At 34.5% G+C, this 21171-nt stretch overlaps 1 protein-coding gene across 1 annotated transcript in view; it reads left to right on the forward strand.

Moving 5' to 3' along the window:
* Nucleotides 1-21171, forward strand: part of LOC145692852 (uncharacterized) — a 120767-nt gene that overhangs the window by 94043 nt on the left and 5553 nt on the right. Inside the window, exons 6-8 of the mRNA XM_081768371.1 lie at nucleotides 11341-11459; nucleotides 17431-17595; nucleotides 20654-20810. Coding sequence (XP_081624497.1) covers nucleotides 11341-11459; nucleotides 17431-17595; nucleotides 20654-20810 — 441 coding nt within the window. The remainder of the gene's footprint in view (nucleotides 1-11340; nucleotides 11460-17430; nucleotides 17596-20653; nucleotides 20811-21171) is intronic.

Consider the following 21171-nt stretch of genomic DNA (forward strand, 5'->3'; position numbering starts at 1 on the left):
ATTTAAAAAATCGTGTAATAGCAATAAATAAGTTATGTAATGCATTTATTTGCAGCTACTTTCATCGCAGATAACTTCTCAATATTCGCATTACAGCATTTAGGTAGAGCATATCGAAAATCGGATCGTGGTTCAAGACAAAAAACTAGCTAGCCCCAAACTGTCACATAAGAAATTCACGAATCGCAAAAGTAAAGGGAAGAGATTGAGAGCGGTAATTCCTTAATCGCTCTCTCTCAACTCTCTCTTATCTGCATTTATACATATAAAAGTGTATGTATGTATGTTCCATCATAACTCATGTATCCCTAGAGCAGGGTTTCTCAACCTGGGAGTCGCGGCCCCTAGGGGATCGCGAAGATAGACGGAAGAGACAAATATAGTTAGAATCTAATACCAGAAATTATTTTTAAATATTATTTTTAATTTTGTTCTGATAAACATACTTTTATTTTTTATACACACTGTAAAGAACAATAAAAAATAAGTCTACTGGACATTTTCAAAGGGTGTAGAATTCGTGTTACTATTCGGTTCAAAGTCTCTTGTCGTCGCGAATTCTGTCGAGAAATTTGAAGCTTAAAATATACAAAACGATAATCATGCCTGTTGTTCTGTATGGTTGCGAAACATGGTCGCTTACTCTGAGGGAAGAACATAGACTGAAAGTATTTGAGAACAAGATCCTTAGACGAATATTCGGACCCAAGAGGAACGGGAATGGGGAATGGCGGAAACTTCATAACGAGGAACTACATAATTTATACGGTTACCCAACATTGTTAGGGTCGTCAAGTCTAGGAGGCTTAGGTGGGCAGGTCAGGTAGCTAGAATGGAAGAAAGTAGAAACGCTTTGAAAGTCTTGACTGGAAGACCGAACGGAAAACGACCATTAGGAAGACCTAGGGGCAGATGGGAGGACAATATTAAGATGGATCTCGCTGAGATAAGAATACAAAGTAGAAACTGGATCCAATTGGCTAAGGATAGAAGTCAGTGTAGAGCTTTTGTGAACGCGGCATTGAACCTCCGGGTTCCATAGGCTATAGAGTTAGTTAGTTAGTAGAGTTGTTTAAAAATGAATTTAAATCAAAGAGGTATGATATAAAACTAATGAGAACTGTATATAGAAATACTAGAAAAATACACATGAAACAAAACCTGCACATTGAAATACAATTAAAATTAAAACCTAATGAGATACCTAAGCATGGTGTAATTTCACTAGTGCAGCAATGCCCGGTTCAATCTTCATGACGAATATTATCAAGCCGTTTTCAACTGATAAGCGATTTCTTATCTTTGTTTTAATGTTTACCATAAAAAAAAAAAACACTTTCGCACAAGTATGATATAGCAAATGGAATTATTACTTTTAAAGCAGCAATTACCAGACCAAGATATTCTTCTCTCCTCATCAGGCAGAACTTGTCCAAGTCTTCGTTACAGAAAACCAGTTGCAAAGACTTGTCGCATGATCATTCTATTATTTGGTCAAGAAGTTGTGGGCTTAGATCGGATACGTTAATGGCCTCTTCAATGAAGGAGTTTAACATCCATCTTGAACCAGCACCTTCGTCGTTGGGAATATAGATATTACAGTTACTGTATCCACTGTCAGTGCCGGGCGCCGAAAAGAGGGGCCACACATTTCGGAGGAAGTGTGTTACTCAAGTTAGGAAAGTGCATGTGCACATGTGTAAAATAGAAGGAAAAACGTAATAAAATGTGCTCAAAATTAAGGAAAGGTAGGGTTTATTTTGAAAATGTTATTGAGCTTCGTGCCAACCATGGTGGCGCTTCGTAGCTAGTCTGTCGACGTCACTCATATATACGGTGACATCGTACTATACTCTCGCCCCAGGCAATGATTTTCCATGGCACTGTTCACTATAAACAAAAAAAAAAAAATGGATTCTACTATTATAGAAATAGGTATGTTAAAAATCCCACACAAGCTTATTATAAAACAAATTATAAAAGGGTCGCTGGCAAGAGCGTGTGATAAAAGGGGATCGTGATAGGAATTAGATTGAGAACCACTGGCCTAGAGTAATTTTAACCACATTTCTTATAGTTTCAAAAAGAGTGCTGTCGGGTTACCTATGGTGAATGGGAGGGGGATACATATTAAAGATTGCTAGAAAATGATCGATATTAGATTCATAGTTTTCGGGGTCGCTTAGATAAATAATGAGACCTTCAATTTCGCTTAACTCCGATTAAGCTCTCATTAGTAGGGATGGGCACGAACGACTTTTCTTTGAAACTCGACTCGACTCGAAACAGACATCTTTGAGGTCTACTCTTGGACTCGGCGCGAAAAATATCTTCCAACTCGACTCGGAGTCAAGTCGAACCAAAACGAGCCAAATCCTGTGTGTAGTCCTACCTAGACAATACATAGACAATAATTATTCTATCATCAATTATACTACTGTTACTACAAATAATAATAATAATAATAATAATAATAATAATAATAATAATAATAATTATTATTATTATTATTATTATTATTATTATTATTATTATTATTATTATTATTATTATTATTATTATTATTATTATTATTATTATTATTATTATTATGACAACACCGTGTACAAACATGAACGATAGATGGTTAGTAAAGGAATACTAAAAGCTAGTTGACTGCCGACGTCGGTAGTCATGAAGTTTACAAGGCAAGGACATCGTTCATTACCCTAAGCTGTAAGCGTCGGTGGACTACAGATGGTCAACTATTAACCTCTCGCCAGAAATTGGTGGCCCCGCAGCGACGATCCGTGATGGACCAAGTTCCATATTGAAAACTTTACTACCAGCGGCAGAGACGCGATGAAACGCCAACGAACCACAAAATTACTCTCCCAAAATATGTTAAAATGCCTATATGTGTGATTTGTTTATATTTAGGTGAAACAAAAAAACACAAAACAAATACCCCGGGGTGGACGCGAACTATCAATATTACGATTACTAGGCACGTGTTCTTCTGACTTCCCCACGGAAACGATCATAAAAAGCTTGGTTGTTGAAGGATAAATCATTTACGTCTTAATTTAGCCAATCAGACAAACCCCTACATCTCGAGTTCTAGGAGGTCATACCGTGAACCGTTTCAGATTTATTGCTTTCTGGTGGAGTACTATCCATGCGCAAAATTTGAGCATAATAGCCGACATGCATCTTCGGTGCCTCTTATCTTTAGTACAATTTTAACCAGAGATGGTGTGGGTCAATGAAAATTTGATCCACGACCCACCATGACCCACTATGACCCACCACCCAAATGACCCATTTGCCCACTCTGACCCATCAACCATCGTGATCCACTGTGACCCACCACCAACTATGAACCACTCTGAACCATTGCGACCAACTCCGACCCACCAAAACCCATCGACATCAACTCTGACCGATGACCCACGTCCTCCTCTCCATTGACTAAAGAGATTACACTTGTAATAAAACAAGACTGTGAAATTATCACTTATCGGAGTTTGAATTTCTACCATCATTGGCTCAAGCACCTCTTTGTTACAATACTGGTGGGTCTGACCTTTACGATATATAATGGCAAAGTGTTTCTCATCTTCCGAATTAAAATGAATTTAAATTTACCATATGTAATTATTTCTTCGTTGCCTTACAGACACATTTCAGTAGAAAATAGGGTGAAATTTAAAAGTTTCGAATCAAGGAAAAGTAGACCAACGTAAAAAAAAAAAAAAAAAAAAAAAAAAGAGAGAGAGAGAGAGAGAGAGAGAAACTAATTTTCTATATAATTAAGCATGCCGTACTAATTGGAAATGCCCATGTAATTAAGTTTAGAATACAAATTTTATGGCCATTTTTCTCTAACTTTATGGCTTGATTGCCTTATGCTCGGAACGCTCCATATATTAAACACCAGCTTCACCAATTATAAATAGAAAGCAGTGGGTATAAAATTCAAAAAGAACTTTAGTTTGCATTACTCAATTTTTTTCTCAACTAATATCAATCGTTTTCGATTATTTTTACAAATCAACCCACTACCAATTTCCAATATATAGAAAATGCACCCCCGTCCCCCCGCTCATAAAAGACAATTTAAAAAAATGCCAGGGCATATTCTCTTTATTTTTAATAAAGAGTTATATGCTGAATTTCAGCTCTCAGTTGAACGGCTTGTGAGATACTAAATTTTTCGCAAAAATTCGGACTTCTACTCCCCCTAAGGATATGTATTATAATGAAAGTGACACGCGTATGACAACTTCCCAGTTGGGATTGGAGCCTGATTATATACCAAACGTCAATTCATTTGACTTTGCAATTTGACCGTGATGATTACGCAGACATAGTTACTTTCAATTTTTTATGATACATATCCTTATTTCATATGTTACAGATGATTCAAAAATATTTTTTCAAGCAGTTAGCTCCTCTAGAATCTCACAGGCTGCATCCCAAAATCCAACTCCTACTATCCTATGACAATCCAAAAGTGACTGAACTTTTTTTATTAGGAACAAATGACAAAAGAAAAATGGAGATCTTGAAAATAAAATGTAGAAAAGCTCGGTGCCCCCAATAACTCCATATTTCTCCGCCTCTTCATTCCGAACTTAAAAATAAAACTTAATTCGAATATGGTTAATTAGTGAATTTATTACAGTTAAATTCCACTCACTACATGCTACAGCTACAACTATGTAAGAAAAAATAACAACTGTGAAACATGTTCTGAATTACTATTACATTTCTTACGCTATTATTAAACATATTAGAATAGTAAAAGAGGATTGTTCGTGAAATAGTATATTTGCTCATGATTTTTAACTTTTTCATACGGAAAAAATTAAAATATTATTCAAGTTTTAAAATTTGCACTCTGCAAATATGTTGCCCTCTAGGCAATGGAACTAATGTGGACTAATGGGAAATGCTGCACTGTTAGCGGCGCTGAAAACTTATGATTCGATTCTAATATCGGTTGATTTCGATATCTTTATGTCGCTACGTAACCACCCTGGGTGCTAATGGGAGCTTAATTGGACTTGAATTGAAAGTAGAGCTATTCACCTAAGCGACCACGAAACTATGGATTCAATAATAATATCGACCCGTTTCTAGCATTTTTGATATGTATCCCGACAGTACTCTTTTTCCAGACTGTAAGAAATATAGTTAAAATTGCTCTAGATATATCAGAATTATGTTGAAACACACACATAAATCCACTTTTATATTCTGTATAAATAGAGAGAGAGTGAGCGAGCGAGCGAGCGAGAGAGGGCGACTCAAGGCATCACAACTTCCACATTGCAAAAGCATATATCAGGAATTGAATTGAAAATCTATGTAAAGACTTTCTGCTGTGGCATGCTTCATAAGGACAATTCCAGTCTGCTCACGTGACCTTTGGGGTTCATGAATTTTTTTGCGAGCGTTCCGACTTTGGATTCTCTGTTTATACCCTCTGTTTATGCATCGAATAACTTTTCAAGAACATAAATGACATTCTATATTATGAATGTTGAGAATTACTCTCTATATGACAAATAGCTGCAAATAAATACACTACATGATTTATTTATTGCTATTGAACGAGTTTCTTAACTTGTATTTACATCCTCATATATAATACCGACCTACTGTGAAAATTATCTCAGATGTTATATTTTAAACATAATAATTACTATGTTCTGCAATTGTTATGTTATATATAAACAACTTATGTATTTTAATATAATTATTTTATATAATTTTTCATGCATTGAGGAAAATATAATTTAAAAAAAAGTATTGACCCAGATGGGATTCGAACTCACAACCTTATAGTTTGAAATCCAACAGCTTACCAATGAGCTAACACAAGGACTTCTAGAACTAAGCTTCTAGCGATGTATAACGGATCTCAAGATAATTATGACATTCATATCCATGACAAACGCTGTTTCTGTTCTACTTTGACTTTTATTTTAGTACTCAGGCGATAATTATGTTCTATTTCTTAACTTTGAGCATTCTTTTACATATGGAAAGATTCTTTAACGTATTTAAATGCTCCATTACGTATAGAGAGCTAAATGACAAACAAGCATGTGCAAGGTTTCGAAATATTGTATCATTAAGTATTTCAATCAATGTTGCTTTTTTAAACACTTGGTAACAAGTCTTATTATATTTAAAAGAAGAAAAACACATCTGCAAACTTTTTCCCGATTGCAAAGGCTGGCTTGGAGGTTCGAACCTGGCTTACTTTTTCCCGAAGATACCCGAAGCTGGACTTAGAAAATTTTTGCCTCAAAACACCAATAAAGAATGCGCTCAACCTTTTTGAGACAAGGTGTACAATTGTAAGAATACAGCCTTTTAAAATGAACATGTTGACCATTTTTTATATTTTATTTTCATTTTTAGTTTTTATTTTACTTTATAGTTTTTTAATTCTCATAAGACAATCATGCTTTTATCTGTAGCTAGGAAACATCTAGGGCAAGGAAAATCCACATGTTCAGGAGATTTCGTTGCTCCTAGCGACGTAGTTGATATCGACAGATTGAAAATGATGTTTTAAAATTTGGCTACTTAAGTCCTATCTCACGTCCTGAAAGTTTCCATGGCTACAAAAGTACTCTGTGAGTCTACTTACTCAGTTAACCACATAAAATGCAATTGCAGAAAATATTAGTTGCAAGTAATCAGGATTATGTTATATTTTATAACTCTTATATGATAGAATGTAATAGGATAAAACTTTACTAGTGTATACTATGTTTCTGCAACGATTTGAGATAACAAATTGCTGTAAACGGCAATTCTATCTTTACATCTATTGAAGATCATCTATGTGGTTTTATGAGATATTTATCTAAGCATTTTTCGGAAAAACCCTTTAGAGAAAAATCAAATTTTCAATACCTTCTAACTTTCTGCGTTGTTTTCTCTTGACCGCATACCTTATTTATTTTACCTCTTCCCAACCATGCAGTCATTTCCTGGAAGTAAGTACTTCTGCAATGTTGCCACCCTGCTTTCTGAGGTGCAATAATGGATTTTGGACTTCTATTCCTTACTTCACGTTCAGACCTTATAACACAGCAACGGTGCAGAGTTACGAACTGTACTTAATCGCACGCCCTACATAGGTATGCAGATTTACACAGGTAAAATTTCATCGCTCTACGATATGTGGAAGTGAATTAGGGTGAGAGTTTCTCGCACACCTCTCGTTAGCCGGCAAATTTCAAAATCACACGTATGCAAATTACTCAGAAACTACTGATTTGCGACCCCCGGTTCATGTAGGTGAAAATATTCCAAAGTACTTGTAGAATATCCCCTTGCAAGGAATGAATCGAATTACCAGTCACTCTGTCTATATATATATATATATATATATATATATAGAGAGAGAGAGAGAGAGAGAGAGAGAGGAGAGAGAATATGGATATATGGATTCTTTATATTACTTAGCAGAAAAATAATAAAAATATAAACACACAGTAGAAAAATACACTATAAGCACTTTCGCTTAATTATTCATGTGTTCAACAAGGAAATAAACAAAAATAGGGTGAACTTCCTACAACTATTTTTCTGTAAAATAACTCTTCCTAATTCTACCCTTTCCTATCTGATGAAATATTTAGCGAAAGTGCTTATTGAACAATTTCTTTAATGTATGTAATTGTTTTCATGCCGCCATTCTATAGTACCATGTTTCGAACTATGGATTGTGGTCATAATAATCCACTTGTACTAATATAAGAATTTTTAGTATGAACAACAGTTGCGTCTGATACTACTTGTAAATTAAAGTCATATAGCCTTAATCACCACGCTTGCCTCCACATGCCACGCCACTCTCAACTTAATCTTATTCCAAACTTTCAGTTACCTTCACTTGATGCTACTCTCAGCCCTACACTTAACTACATGTGGCGCCATCGAAACAATATAAGAACTACGTGCAGTGGTGTATGCAAAAGGGGGGGGGGGTTCCGGGTTTAAACCCCCTTCATCAAGATATTGTGTAAAAATAACACTTAATCATATTGAGACATGTATACAAAATTCTGGATCTATATGAAATTGAAAGCTTGAAACTGTTCTTCCTTGACGAAATTATGTGTATTCTACTGACTACGTGATCTCATCAAGTTCATGATAAGAAGACCAACGCTTTGCCCATTCTGTGCAAAATTGTAAAATGTAGGCAGTAACAGGGCTGGCTCTACCGTTTGTGCAGCGCGTGCATTTGCAACGGGACACAAAAATTAGAACAAAGTATTCAAAATTGCAATTCATTAGAAACATATTATCTATATTATAAAATTGAAAGTGACTATGTTTGTGACTCTTAATCTCTTGACCCACCCCACCGATTTTGACCAAATTTTCAACATTCATGAAGTTCGAGCCTGGGAATGTTTTTATCATTTTACTTTGACGATAGAATTTAGGGGAGGGGAAGGAGGGGAAATTATAATAAAATAAATAAAATCCTATAACTCTTGAACCAAACGACCAATCTTGATCAAATTTTCAACATAGATATGGTTCGTGTCTGCAATGTTTTTTATCATTTCACTTTGACGGAGCAACGTAGGACAGGGAGAGGAGGGGGAGATATACAAAAATCAATATATATAAAAATGAAAGTGATTATATTCGTGAGTTAATAACTCTTGAACCGCCTGATCAATCTCAATCAAATTTTCAACATAGATGAGGTTCGAACCTGGTAAGTTTTACATCACTTCGCTTCGACGTAGATCTTAGGGGTGGGGGAAGCGAGGCGGGGAAATGTATATTAAAATGAGTAAAACTTAATAACTCTTGAACCGCCTGATTGATCTTCACCAAATTTTTAACATAAATGAGGTTCGAGACTGAGATGGTATTTATCCATTCGCTTTGACGTTAGAACTTCGGGGAGAGGGAGGGAGGAGTTAAAAAGTAAATAAAACTTAATAACTCTTAAACCAAACGATCAATTTTGATCAATTTTTTTTAACATAAATGAGGATCGGGCCTGATATGCTTTTTATCATTTCACTTTGACGGTAGAACTTAGGGGAGGGAATGGGAGGGGGAGATACATAAAAATAAACTTAACTCTTGAACCATCGGACTGATCTCGATCAAATTTTCAACCTAGATGAAGTTCGACCAGAGATGGTTTTTGTCATATCACTTTGACAGTGTAACTTAAGGGAGAAGGAGAGGAAGAGACATTTAATTACTGATATTACAGTCGAATCTATAATTTTTAGGGTCGCTGAAATGAACAGTAATACTTCCTATGAAAGGGGAGGAAAAGGGGATATATATATATATATATATATATATATATATATATATATATATATATAGTGACACTTCCTGAGAAGAACAGTGATACTTCCGATGCCATGCCCCGCAACTGGAGAGGGAAGGGAGATATATAAAAATCATCGAAAATGACCGATATCAAGAGCGCTTTAGTAACAGTAAAAAGTAACTGACTAACGGAACATATTACTGTTTTTTTTTTTTTTTTTCTTAACTTAACCCAGCAAAGCGGGTAATTGATGCTAGTTTAAAATAAACATTTCTTATTGGAACCAGACTTTATGCTAATATCAGTTAAATTTATCTTTTTCTCTATTTGCATATTATTTTCATAAATCATGTTTACGTTGCATTAGTTTAAGGTTACGTGGACAGTATTAAACCACATGGTTGATTGCTATCAGTGTCGTTATTTAATCAAGAGTTCAATTCTCGGACCGTAACGAACACCTGTTTCATTCAGCTACTTAACTGTATTTATTCTGAACTAAATTTCGGCGGACTGAATGTCGACTTTATGTGCAATTTCATTTAGGTTCTTAAAAACTGTCACAGTTACTTAGTTCAATAGTTCTATGAGCGTTTCTTTGACTGACATTTTTAAAAAATTGAAATAAACAAATTTTTAAGTCAATTGCAAATGTTTCATTATTACAGAATTGATACAAAACTCAGGATGTAAATGCAGCACAAATTTAGTATCTATTGCTCAGAATCATTAAATTTTTAGCTGCCGATTGAATAATAATTTGTGAAAAGGTGTAAACTTTTGGTAACTTGTAAAATGCATGATTACTTTCGGCAGTAATAAGAAAAAAGTCTATTTAGGGCGCATGAAATCTCAAATGCGCCCTAAATATTTCATCGCCTTCCAATCATTCCTTTTTGTTTCAGCATCCTCTTTAAAAAACAGCACGTGACTTAGTTCATCAATAATATTTTGCAGAACATCTCGAAAGTCACCAACAGTTGGGGCCAAGCAATGGAGCCGGCTATTTTTTATTTTATTTTTTTATTTCTTTTTAATAAACAGTTATTGCAGAATTTCAAATTAAGAAACAACACACTCAGCCATGCACAGATGGAGTGTCAAGGGACCTCAAAATAAAACTAGTTCGTGAAAACTCAACTAGAAATTCAATAGAACAAAAATACGTGAACACAGTAGTAGATTATGACTTCAGCAAAACATACAAAAAGGCGCAGCACACCAAAACATGCAATGCGACTTCTGTATTTAAAAAAAAAGAAAAAAAGAAAAAGAAAAAGAAAAAGAAAGAAAGAAAGAAGAAAGTAGTGGGATGCCATGCACCACTCTCTGTATTCGAGGGTTAATATGTGTTATTTCTGGGGAAGGAGGGTTAACAAATCATACTAGTGCACGGGGTAGCAAATTATGCTATTACACGGGGCGCCAAATTGCCTAAGGTTGGCCCTAGGTAATAGTGTCTTCTTGATTAACATGTAAATGCAAACGTACCAGAATCTTTAGTTCTAGAAGAAAGTGTAACTACTATAATCAAAATTCACACTCAGTCAGTTTTAAGACATTCTTTCTACTTAGCCTTTGACACATACTAAATTTTGCACCATATCGAAGTGAAAAAAAAGAAGCTGTTTGATTCAGAAGCATATTTTCATTGTGGTATAAGCCACTTTAGGTTACTTTCTAAAGTATTCAACTATTCTGAAAAGTTTCACTGCCACCTGTTGTGCAAGTTCTCTTTAGCTTTTCATCGAAGTGCATTAGACTCCAACATCGCGATCACTATGAGGAAACATGTAAATATATATATAATCAAAAATTTAAAAGTCCAAACTTTAGTAGTACTATCTGCACTCTTTAATTTGGCTATCTAATCCTATTAAACAAATAAGCATATAGGAGTCATTTTCAATGACTTTCGAAACTAATTGTGCCACACAGTATTATTATTCATTAATCAACTTAAGATATCAGTCATAATAAGTGTTGAAAGTAATGACATTTTTTTTATCTTTTATTTCCAGCTGCTCACTGCGTAACAAAAACTTACACTACTCGACCTGTTGATCCTGACACTCTTGTACTGTACTTAGGAAAGTATCACTTGAAATTATGGAGTGAAGGAGGTGTTCAAGATAAACAGGTAAAAACAATTCTTCTTTGTAATTTAGTTGCTAGAGCTGCGTATTCTAATGGTTTACCACTAACTTTCGTCTTCCTGATATGCTATACTTTGGTAATTCTCTCTTGTAGAAATGTGACCTGATTTGTCTTGTCTTGAGACCATTATCGGTCAAAAAATAGGTAGGTAGGTGCACCAGCATTAAAGTCATGTATGCTACAAATGCAAAATTGTCTTATGTGTACCTCACACGGAGGATTTGTGATTCAGGAACAAAATTGAATAAAATACAGGACACAATTGGGAAGAAAGGACACAATCGGAAAAAAGGCCAAAGTCAGAAAAAGGTCAAAATCGGGAAAGAAGTTCAGACAGTGAAAGAGGGCTGAAAGCCAAGTTGAACAGGGCAAAAAGTTAAAGGAAAGTGGGAAGTGTAAAATGAAAAAAGAAGAAAGAGTATAAAAAAGAAGGGGATGTATGTACGTTTAAATGTAAAAGAAAATATAAGTGTAGTGTAGATGTATAGGAAATCACACTCCACTCTCTTCCTCACAGGGCACCACAACACACGAGGCACTCGCCGTAACGGCCACTGTCGCACCCTGACTTGATTTTGTATAGATCTTCATAGTAGCTATCAGTATTTCATTAAAAAATAGGGTTACTTAAGTTTAGAAAAAGAAAGGCGCCATCCAAGCCAGAAAACTAACATCGTAAAATCTGAAATAGCATATAGTAATGTCTTTATTTGTTTTACGTAGACAAACTGGCAAAACAAAGAGCAAAAGCATATGAGGGAGGATCAGAAACTAAGATTACAAAGTCGATATTTCTGGAATCTCGTCTGTTATAGAGGATTGAGGAGTGTACAGTTATTTTAATACATGGAGTTGGCAACTGTGCAAAGTTTCAGCCACCTGCCACCTATAGCGCTAGTTGTAGGTCAACACAAATGGCGACTCGTTTGAAAAGCTGGTCTAACGAAGAATTCCGCTCAGTTATTCGATTTCTGTAGGCGAACTATTTAACCGGGCTTAAATTTACCGTCAGCTCGTAGACGTTTACGGGAAGACTGTACTGTCATCTTCCTTCACAACAACGCGCGTCCTCTGTGATTTCAGTGCTCCCAATACAAAAAAATTTTAGCGAGAGAACCATATCGATATCTCAATAGTTATAGGTGCACATCGTGGATCGAAATCTCACTACGAATTTATGTTGCATATTTTGGATATGTGTTTTGGATAATTTGGTATTCCGCTATATAATGCGTCCCTCTTAGACATGATTCGGGACGCTGAAAATTTTCTTAAAATTCGGAATATCCCGCCTAATTCGGTATAAGTAGGAACCCTGCTTTGTCTATATTAGAATCCATTATTGGATCTTTATTAGTACTTTCGCCAAATATTTCATCAGATAGAAAGCGAAAGAAGTAAGAAGAAAAGAGAGAAAGAAAATTTAAAAATAGGCAAATAACTGGGAAATGTCAAGGTATGCGCCATTTTTGTTGTCGGAACCCTCTTTTAGGGAAGATATATGAAAATTTTACTATAGAATAATTTACCAAAGGTGAATTAGGATTTTGTGCGTGTGGAAGTAGATAGATTTAAAAAAAAAACATTAACACTTGACACATTTTTCATTAAAAGACTCAAAAAAATGGCAAGAAATTTATGTTTAAAGTCCCATGGTTATGTACTTCAGTATGAAAGAAAACAAGTAATTAATGAAAATGAAGAATCATGAGATAGTGGAATTATGATGTTGGAAGAAATGAAAACCTCACAAACGGATGTCCACCAGAAACTCACATGGGCGAAGATCATACAAGATATCAATCACATAGTGCTGAGCTCTATACCAGTTTGCATGAACTTAGAAAAACATGTTTAATTCATCTGACAATGTTTTTCTATATGTTAACTAATTATTATTGATTTATTTATTGTAATGTGCCTTGGAATGAATTTTACTCGATAGATGTGTTAAAATGCCAACGAATGACCAGTGGTGAAAGATAATCCCATATGCAGGGTAGAGCCGATAAACTAATAACACAAATAACATTTAATGTATCACAAAATGTTTAAAATTATAGTCAGAATTCTATTTTCCTTATTAAGTTAAAAAAAAAAAAAGCTACCAATCTATTTATTTTAAAGAACACTCTTAGCTGTAATTCTCACACCGGCCCGTGAATTTATAATGTGAGGCCCGACTCGAGTCCGAAATATGTTTTAGCATTTAAGGTCGAGCCCGGTCCGAGCTCGCTTGATAATTAAATGAGCCCGAAATAAGCCCCGAATTACAAAAACTTAATAATTAACGCAAAATTGTATTTTTATTTACAGCAATTAAAGGTTTAATTTTGTAGTTCTGCTTTAAAAGTCCTCCAGAAAGAACGGTGCAATAAATATCGCTGTACAGGAATTTACAAAGTCAGACCTGAAAAGGCCCGAGAAATATGGTTGTATACTTAAAAATGTACATCTCAAGCCCGGCTCAGGCCCGAAGTGATTTATACTTTGTAGGCCCTAGTCCGGCCCTCGGGCCGGGTCGAGCTTGAGCCCGTGCAGACCTCTAGTGCACGTATATATATTAGCTTTTTTATTATTAGTCTAATTATTATTATTATTATTATTATTATTATTATTATTATTATTATTATTATTATTATTATTATTATTATTATTCAACAAATATTTACATAAGAAAACACAATATGTATTAGTGGAATATTCCCATTTAGCTCCACTACAAATATTTTGAAGTGCAGTTCATATTTTCTTGTCTGGGATTTGCAGGGGGTTGATGGGAATTTCCTCCTTCCTTGCTGTTGTTATTTATTTTCTTCATATTTGAAAATGGAGGGACAGAAAAAGAATGTACCGTACATTCTTACACATTTTTTGGTAAGCGTTTGTTACTTGCATCTCCCACTTTAAAGTAAGTACAATACTGCATTTAATTAATGCATCACGTGATAATGACTTCACTAGAAATGTTAGTGCTCAGAAGGAACTTCATATGAATCAACGCAAGATATTTATTATTGTATTCTATGCAGTGGCATATTTAAGAGGATGGCTTCCGGGCTTAAGCATTCACCGAAATTTTATCGCAACTTTTTATTGTTTTATATATCTTGCAGAATTTTCACATTTCCAGGAATAAAGTTAGCAACATCTCTCCCGAAACAAGCAAAGATTCCCCCCCCCCTCCCGAAACAAAATCGTAAGTACTCCACTGATTCTATGAAATGGAGAACTCAGCTAGAAATTACAGACAAATATTATTATTTTATCCTGTACGGTAGCGTTTGATAAATTTATACATATGTTTAATGTATAAATTACTTATGTTCTCCAAGCTTTTATGGATCAGGTCCCATGAAGAGAGAGAAAAAAAACAGCTACTTTGAATAACTCCTGAGAATATATATATATCTAAATTAAACAAGTTATCACTAATAGAAATACATAATTCTACACAGAAACTTCTTACTCAGTGTTAAGGAAATCATTTTATAACATACTAGCATCAATGGTATATATGGTATATATACGCTTCGCTGGGTAAAATTAAGAAAAAATAGTAATATGTTTCATTAGTTAGTCACTTTTTACTACTACTGAAGCGCTCTTTGATATCGGTCATTTTCGATGATTTTCATATATTCCTCTCTTCTCCCCATATTGTGGGGCACGACATCGGAAGTGTCATTGTTCATCTAAGCGACCTTGAAAACTATGAATTCAACACTAATATCAGTCATTTTCGATTATTTTAAATGTGTCTCTCTCTCCCACTTTTAAGTTACATCGTCAAAGTGATATGAAAAAAAATCTATGGTTTAAACTTCATTTAGGTAGTAAATTTGATCGAGATCGGTCCGGTGGTGGGTATATATCTTCCCCTCCTATCCCCCTCCCCTAAGTTCTACCGTCAAAGTGAAATGGTAAAAAACATCTCAGGGCAGAACCTCATCTATGTTAAAAAAATGATCGAGATTGATCTTTTGGTTCAAGAGTTATGAAGTTTCATTTTATTTTTTTTAACTCTTCCCTCCCCCTCCCCTAAGTTCTATCACCAAAGTGAATAGATAAATACCATCCCACTCCCGAACCTCATCTATGTTGGAAATTTGATCGAGATCGATCGGGTGGTTCAAAAGTGATGAAGTCACAAAGACAGTCACTTTCATTTTTATTTTTTTTTTACATATATCTCCCCCTCCCCTACTTTGCACCGTCAAAGTTAAATCACAAAAATTATCCCAGACCCGAACGTCATGTATGTTGAAAATTTGATCGAGATTGATTGGGTGGTTCCAGAGTTAAGTTTTATTTATTTTTGTATATAAATCTCTCCTACACTCCCGCTCCCCTAGGTTCTACCGTCAAAATGAAAATATAAAATAAAAATTTCCAGGCCTCAACCTCATCTATGTTGAAAATTTGATCAAGATCGGTCGGGTGGTTCAAGAGTTAAGTTTTATTTAGTTTTTATAGATGTCACCCCTCTCCTAAGTTCTAGCGTAAAAATGATGACAAAAACCATCCCAGGTCCTAACCTCATCTATGTTGAAAATTTGGTTAAGATCGGTCGGGTGGGTAAGTGATGAAGTCTCAAAATACAGTCACTTTTATTATTATTATTATTATTATTATTATTATTATTTACACATATCTCCCCCTTCCTCCTCCCCTGCGTTGCACCGTAAAAGTGAAATGACATAAACATCCCAGATCCGAACCTTATCTATGTTGAAAGTTTGATTGAGATCGCTTGGGTGGTTTAAGAGTTATTGTGATTTTCATATATCAGATATAGAAAAAGACTTCAATCAAACTGTTCCTACAAACTGAAGAGTGAAAGACCCTCTATAAGAGAAAGTGAATAACTAATTACGAACTGTACTTTGTTTCGCAATAACCGTTCGCACTGCCTCGGTATAGGCAAATCAGTTGGGGCTGTTCACGTATTCCAAATTGGAGTGTTGTACTTAAACTTGTTAATACTCCTTGTTTAAGAACTTGGGTACGTTACATCTTTTCATCCAATAAATATGCAGAAGGAAGCAGTGTTTTTAATTTAATCTTGTTCTGTAAGAAATAACTTCGTAAGTAGTTATGCATGGTATTAACGAGTGTCATACACGTAAATAAGAATGAGTAATTCATATGTCTATTACCGTCAAACTAACAACTACCGGTTATCAAATCCCGAATCCTGGCATTAGCGTATTGGGTTTACTTCTGGAAACATCATCACAAAGTAAAGCCCCTCTTAAATAAGTAGGCTTCTTCTCGTTTTCTCAATATTATTGTGCGCGGATAATTATCCAAAAAGTAAGTACAAAGGGCAAATCTTAGCTGATGTTCCCTAAGTAATAATAAATAAATCAATTTGGTTAATAATAATAATAATAATAATAATAATAATAATAATAATAATAATAATAATAATAATAATAATAATAATATTAATAATAATAATAATAATAATAATTAATGATGATGATGAGTACGACAAATTACATCTTAGTATGAAGAGAATTCGCAATTTACAAACTTCAAAAAGTGTCTTTTCTGGTAAGCAAAGAAAAAGGAGTATGGAAACTGTATGAACAGTATTCCTCATTCGTTCAAAAGCGTTTTAAGATCCCAAAAAACAAGAACATAATATTCTGGTAAACAAATCTTACGCCCTCTGTGAACAAATTATCAGGTTACGATTTTAATGAGATTGTCAAGACATTCTCCGGGTTCACATAACATAGAAGCACCATACATCACATGTTTCACTCATAGTAGTATGAAAATTAATCTATTTCGAAATACTAACTTTGATTTATGAAATTAATTATAGATTTTACTATGTTGAAAAATACAGTACACCCACAGTATTAGTTATTTACTATGAAGTTCAATAAATTATGAATGTTACTTTATATAATGTAAAACATGTTCATTTTCTTCTTTTTTAGGTGGACAGGATATATGTTCATCCTTCCTATAATAGCACGAGTTATCATGGCGATATCGCTATTCTTATTCTAACAAGTCCAGTTGACTTCACACTTTATGTTAAACCAGTTTGCATTTGGAATAAAGCAGAGGATCTAAATGATATTGTTGACAGAGATGGAACTGTAAGTATCTTTTCCTTTATTTAATGTTTGCAAAACTTTTTTTTTTTAATGGGTAGAAGGGGGTATTATTTAGTTTACCGTCAAGTAACGCTATTTTTAGGATTCTCAATACTATTATGAAATGCAGGCAAATTGTATATTTTCTTTCATATATGAGATAGTTCATATATAGTACCTCCTGGTAGGGTTGCCAAAGAAAGTTTGTCCTATGCTTGATAGTTCATATATCGTCCTAGTAGGGTTGTCAAGGGAAGTTTATTCTATGCTTGATGCAACCAAGGATTTATAATAAATTGCTTGATAGACGATAATTTCCACAGGTTATCATAATAAAATTACGGACAAAAGAAACATATTTAGAAATGCCTGATATTGTTATGTTTCTGTATTTCCCTCTCTTCCCAAACAAATGCTCCACTGAAAGATCTTTTACAAGAATTATTGAAAGAAAGAGTCATATGCGAAATTTTTTGGAAGTCAGTAACTTGAGTGTGTGTTTATATAGGTCCATAACAACTACATACAATTCGGATTGCACTCTAATCTTAAACCTAAAACTTTCTAAACGTCTGAAATCTACTTTGAGGGAATCAGATGGTTTTCCATGATAAGCTCTAATACATATGATAAAAATATTACTCCAACAGCAGTTTCATTCATCTTGAATTATTCTAGGGGACGAGGAATTATTGTTTTATTGCCATATTTTGTTTATATATATATATATTATTTCCCACGGGTACAGTAAAATTCATAGCAGTTAGCTTTAGAGCTAGAAAACGAACTTAGTTCTATTTAAAAATGTAAAAGCAACAATTTGAAAGTTTCAGTTGTTGAAATATCAACATGGAGGGAAGTCTTATTCTCTAGTTAAGTTATTGTTGAAAGTGGGGAAAATGGAACGTGGGCGCTGTAGCCTACAGCCTGTAGGGATGCATGCGACTTGGATCTGTAAGAGAGCGGCAAGTTTGACTGTGCACATTGGTAGCAGCTATCCTATATACGAGACAAGATAAACTGACTCTTTCTTAAAGGAAGAGCTCACTAATGCTATATTTGTATCAAAAATCACTTACTATAGTTCCTCACGGAGTTCTGAAGATACCCTTAGTAACTTGTTAATCATATGATAATAATTGAGGAACCACACTAAACATCTACTTCCTTAATTCTATGTATTCTTAAGAACTTGGACAACAGGCATTACTACATTGTCAACCGTTATTATCATCATATGTATAAATTTCTTCGTGTTAGTTCCACTGATAGATCCTTCATTACGCAAGTTCATGTTCAATACATACAACTTCTCATTTATAGAGATTATGAAACTCTTTATAATTTTACAATCACTTTCCGCCCGTATGAATACACCAAAACCATAATATTTAATATTGTATCACCGGGGTCGGCCCTAAGCAATTTACCGCCTCGTACAATGGCATAATTTGCCGTCTCCCTTCTTTCTCCAAAAAGAACAAATCTTAAAAACCAAAGTTTTTAAGTATGCTACTCCATAATGAGCAACGAATTGGAGGAAAACTGCACTCTCACTTAGAAAGACCTAAACAGTACAAATACAATCTCGTTGTGTCTGCCCCGTCTCCTTTAGCCTCACCGGCATAACCGTGGGACGTAAAACTCAAAATTTCATTTCATTTCATTTTTCGTTGTGTCTGTGTTCTCTTTAAATAATAATATATTATGTTAGTGAAAAATAAAGCAGACATACTTGCAGAGGAAAGATGGTAATCCTTTTTATAGAATTATCGGACTTCAACCTCAATATATAGTTTGCAATTCCAGTGCAATTAGCTCTTTTATCTTTATTTCTTGATTTTCCTTCTACATCTGTTAAAAAAAAAATTAAAAAAACTTGTTTCCATTTTCAGTGGTAAGGAATTTGATTGTGACAAAGACAAGAGTAGTTTTCATATCAAAACTGTGATAACTAAGTGGAACAGGTGTTCGCTACTGTTCAAGTGTTGATTCCTTGTATTTGACAACAATCAAACAATTCATGCTGGATTTTGTTTGACCATTTCTTTTAGCACTGTCCATGTGACTTTAAACTAATGCGTCGTAAACATAATTTATGAATGTAGTATTCAAATAGGTCAGTTCAGTAAATTTAACTACTATCATCATGAAGTCTGTTTCCAACAAGAAATATTTATTTTAAATAATAGAATTATGACAGATTTTTCCGCCCCCTCGAAATTTACCGCCCCGTGCAAATGCACGTGTTGCACATATGGAAGAGTCAGCTTTGTATATTACGTTTGGTAAAAGTTCAACTGTACAAAATCTTAAGAATTAATATAGAATACTACATAAATTAAGAAGAGAATGGAACCTAAACTTGACAGTTAAGGGGACATACCAGAAGTACTGTATTTATGCAGCGCCGTAACTTAGATTCTTTTCGGGGGGGGGGGGGGGGAATTAGTCGCGTATTTGGGACCCTAGAGAAAGTCGTTTTCTAATTATTGGGCCCCTTCTTTCCATCTTTCTCTTACTCTTTATGCGTCCTCCCCCCCCAGAGCCTGTGGGACCTCCCGCACGGCAACGTCTGCGGGGCCCGTTTCATACATGACAAATTAATTGAGGGGACAATATGACAAATCTCAAAGCCATATCAATAAATATTATTCCTAGGGCCCCTAATAGTAGATATTTTTTTACTGAAAAGGGTCCACGACTCACTTTATCTTTTCTGTGCTGTTTTGTTTATGTAATGTAGGGAAGCTGTTTGATGCTTCATTTATAAATTCATGTTCGTATCTTATATGGAGTAAGAAAATTTTGTCTTAAAATGGCCCCCTTCGAACGGCAGGGAGCTTCCCTGGGGGGAGGGGCAGGAGGGGCAACTGCCAGCATAAGTTACGGCCCTGTATTTATGAGTTTAATAATAATAATAATAATAATAATAATAATAATAATAATAATAATAATAATAATAATAATAATAATAATAATAATAATAAAAGCCCTTAAAACACTGCTTCTGAAGGAATATTATATTATTATACTTATTATTCTTGCTTTTAAATTTTAGGTTGTCGGCTGGGGCTACGACGAATATGGAATAGTGACAGAAGAATTGATGATGGCGAAGATGCCCGTCGTCTCACAACAGACATGCATCTGGAGTAAACCTGAATTCTTTTCTCGCTTCACGTCCAACTCTACGTTCTGTGCGGGGTTCCGAAATGGTAAGTGAAATTTTATATTGTTATTGATTTTAATAATCATAATAATAAAGTAATAATGATAAATTGACTCACCTGTAATATTCCTTCAATGTGTATTTTTTAGGCTATATTTCAATTGAACTATCGGTCAATCTTCCTCAGGGCAAAGGGATTGAATTATTTTCCTATGCATATCTTCACATAGTTTGTACAAACACTGATACGTAGTAAAAACAAATTATATATTATTAGGACGCGGAATGTTATACATAAAAACTTTTACTACATAGCACTGTTAGTTATAACAACTATCTTGTATTCAGGGTGTCTACTAAAATTCCAAAATGAAATTTCGTGACTTTTTCGTGACCTTTTCTTTACC

This window comes from Thermobia domestica, chromosome 8 (genome assembly GCF_964235325.1).
Source record: "Thermobia domestica chromosome 8, izTheDome1.hap1.1, whole genome shotgun sequence".
Classification (NCBI taxonomy): domain Eukaryota; kingdom Metazoa; phylum Arthropoda; class Insecta; order Zygentoma; family Lepismatidae; genus Thermobia; species Thermobia domestica.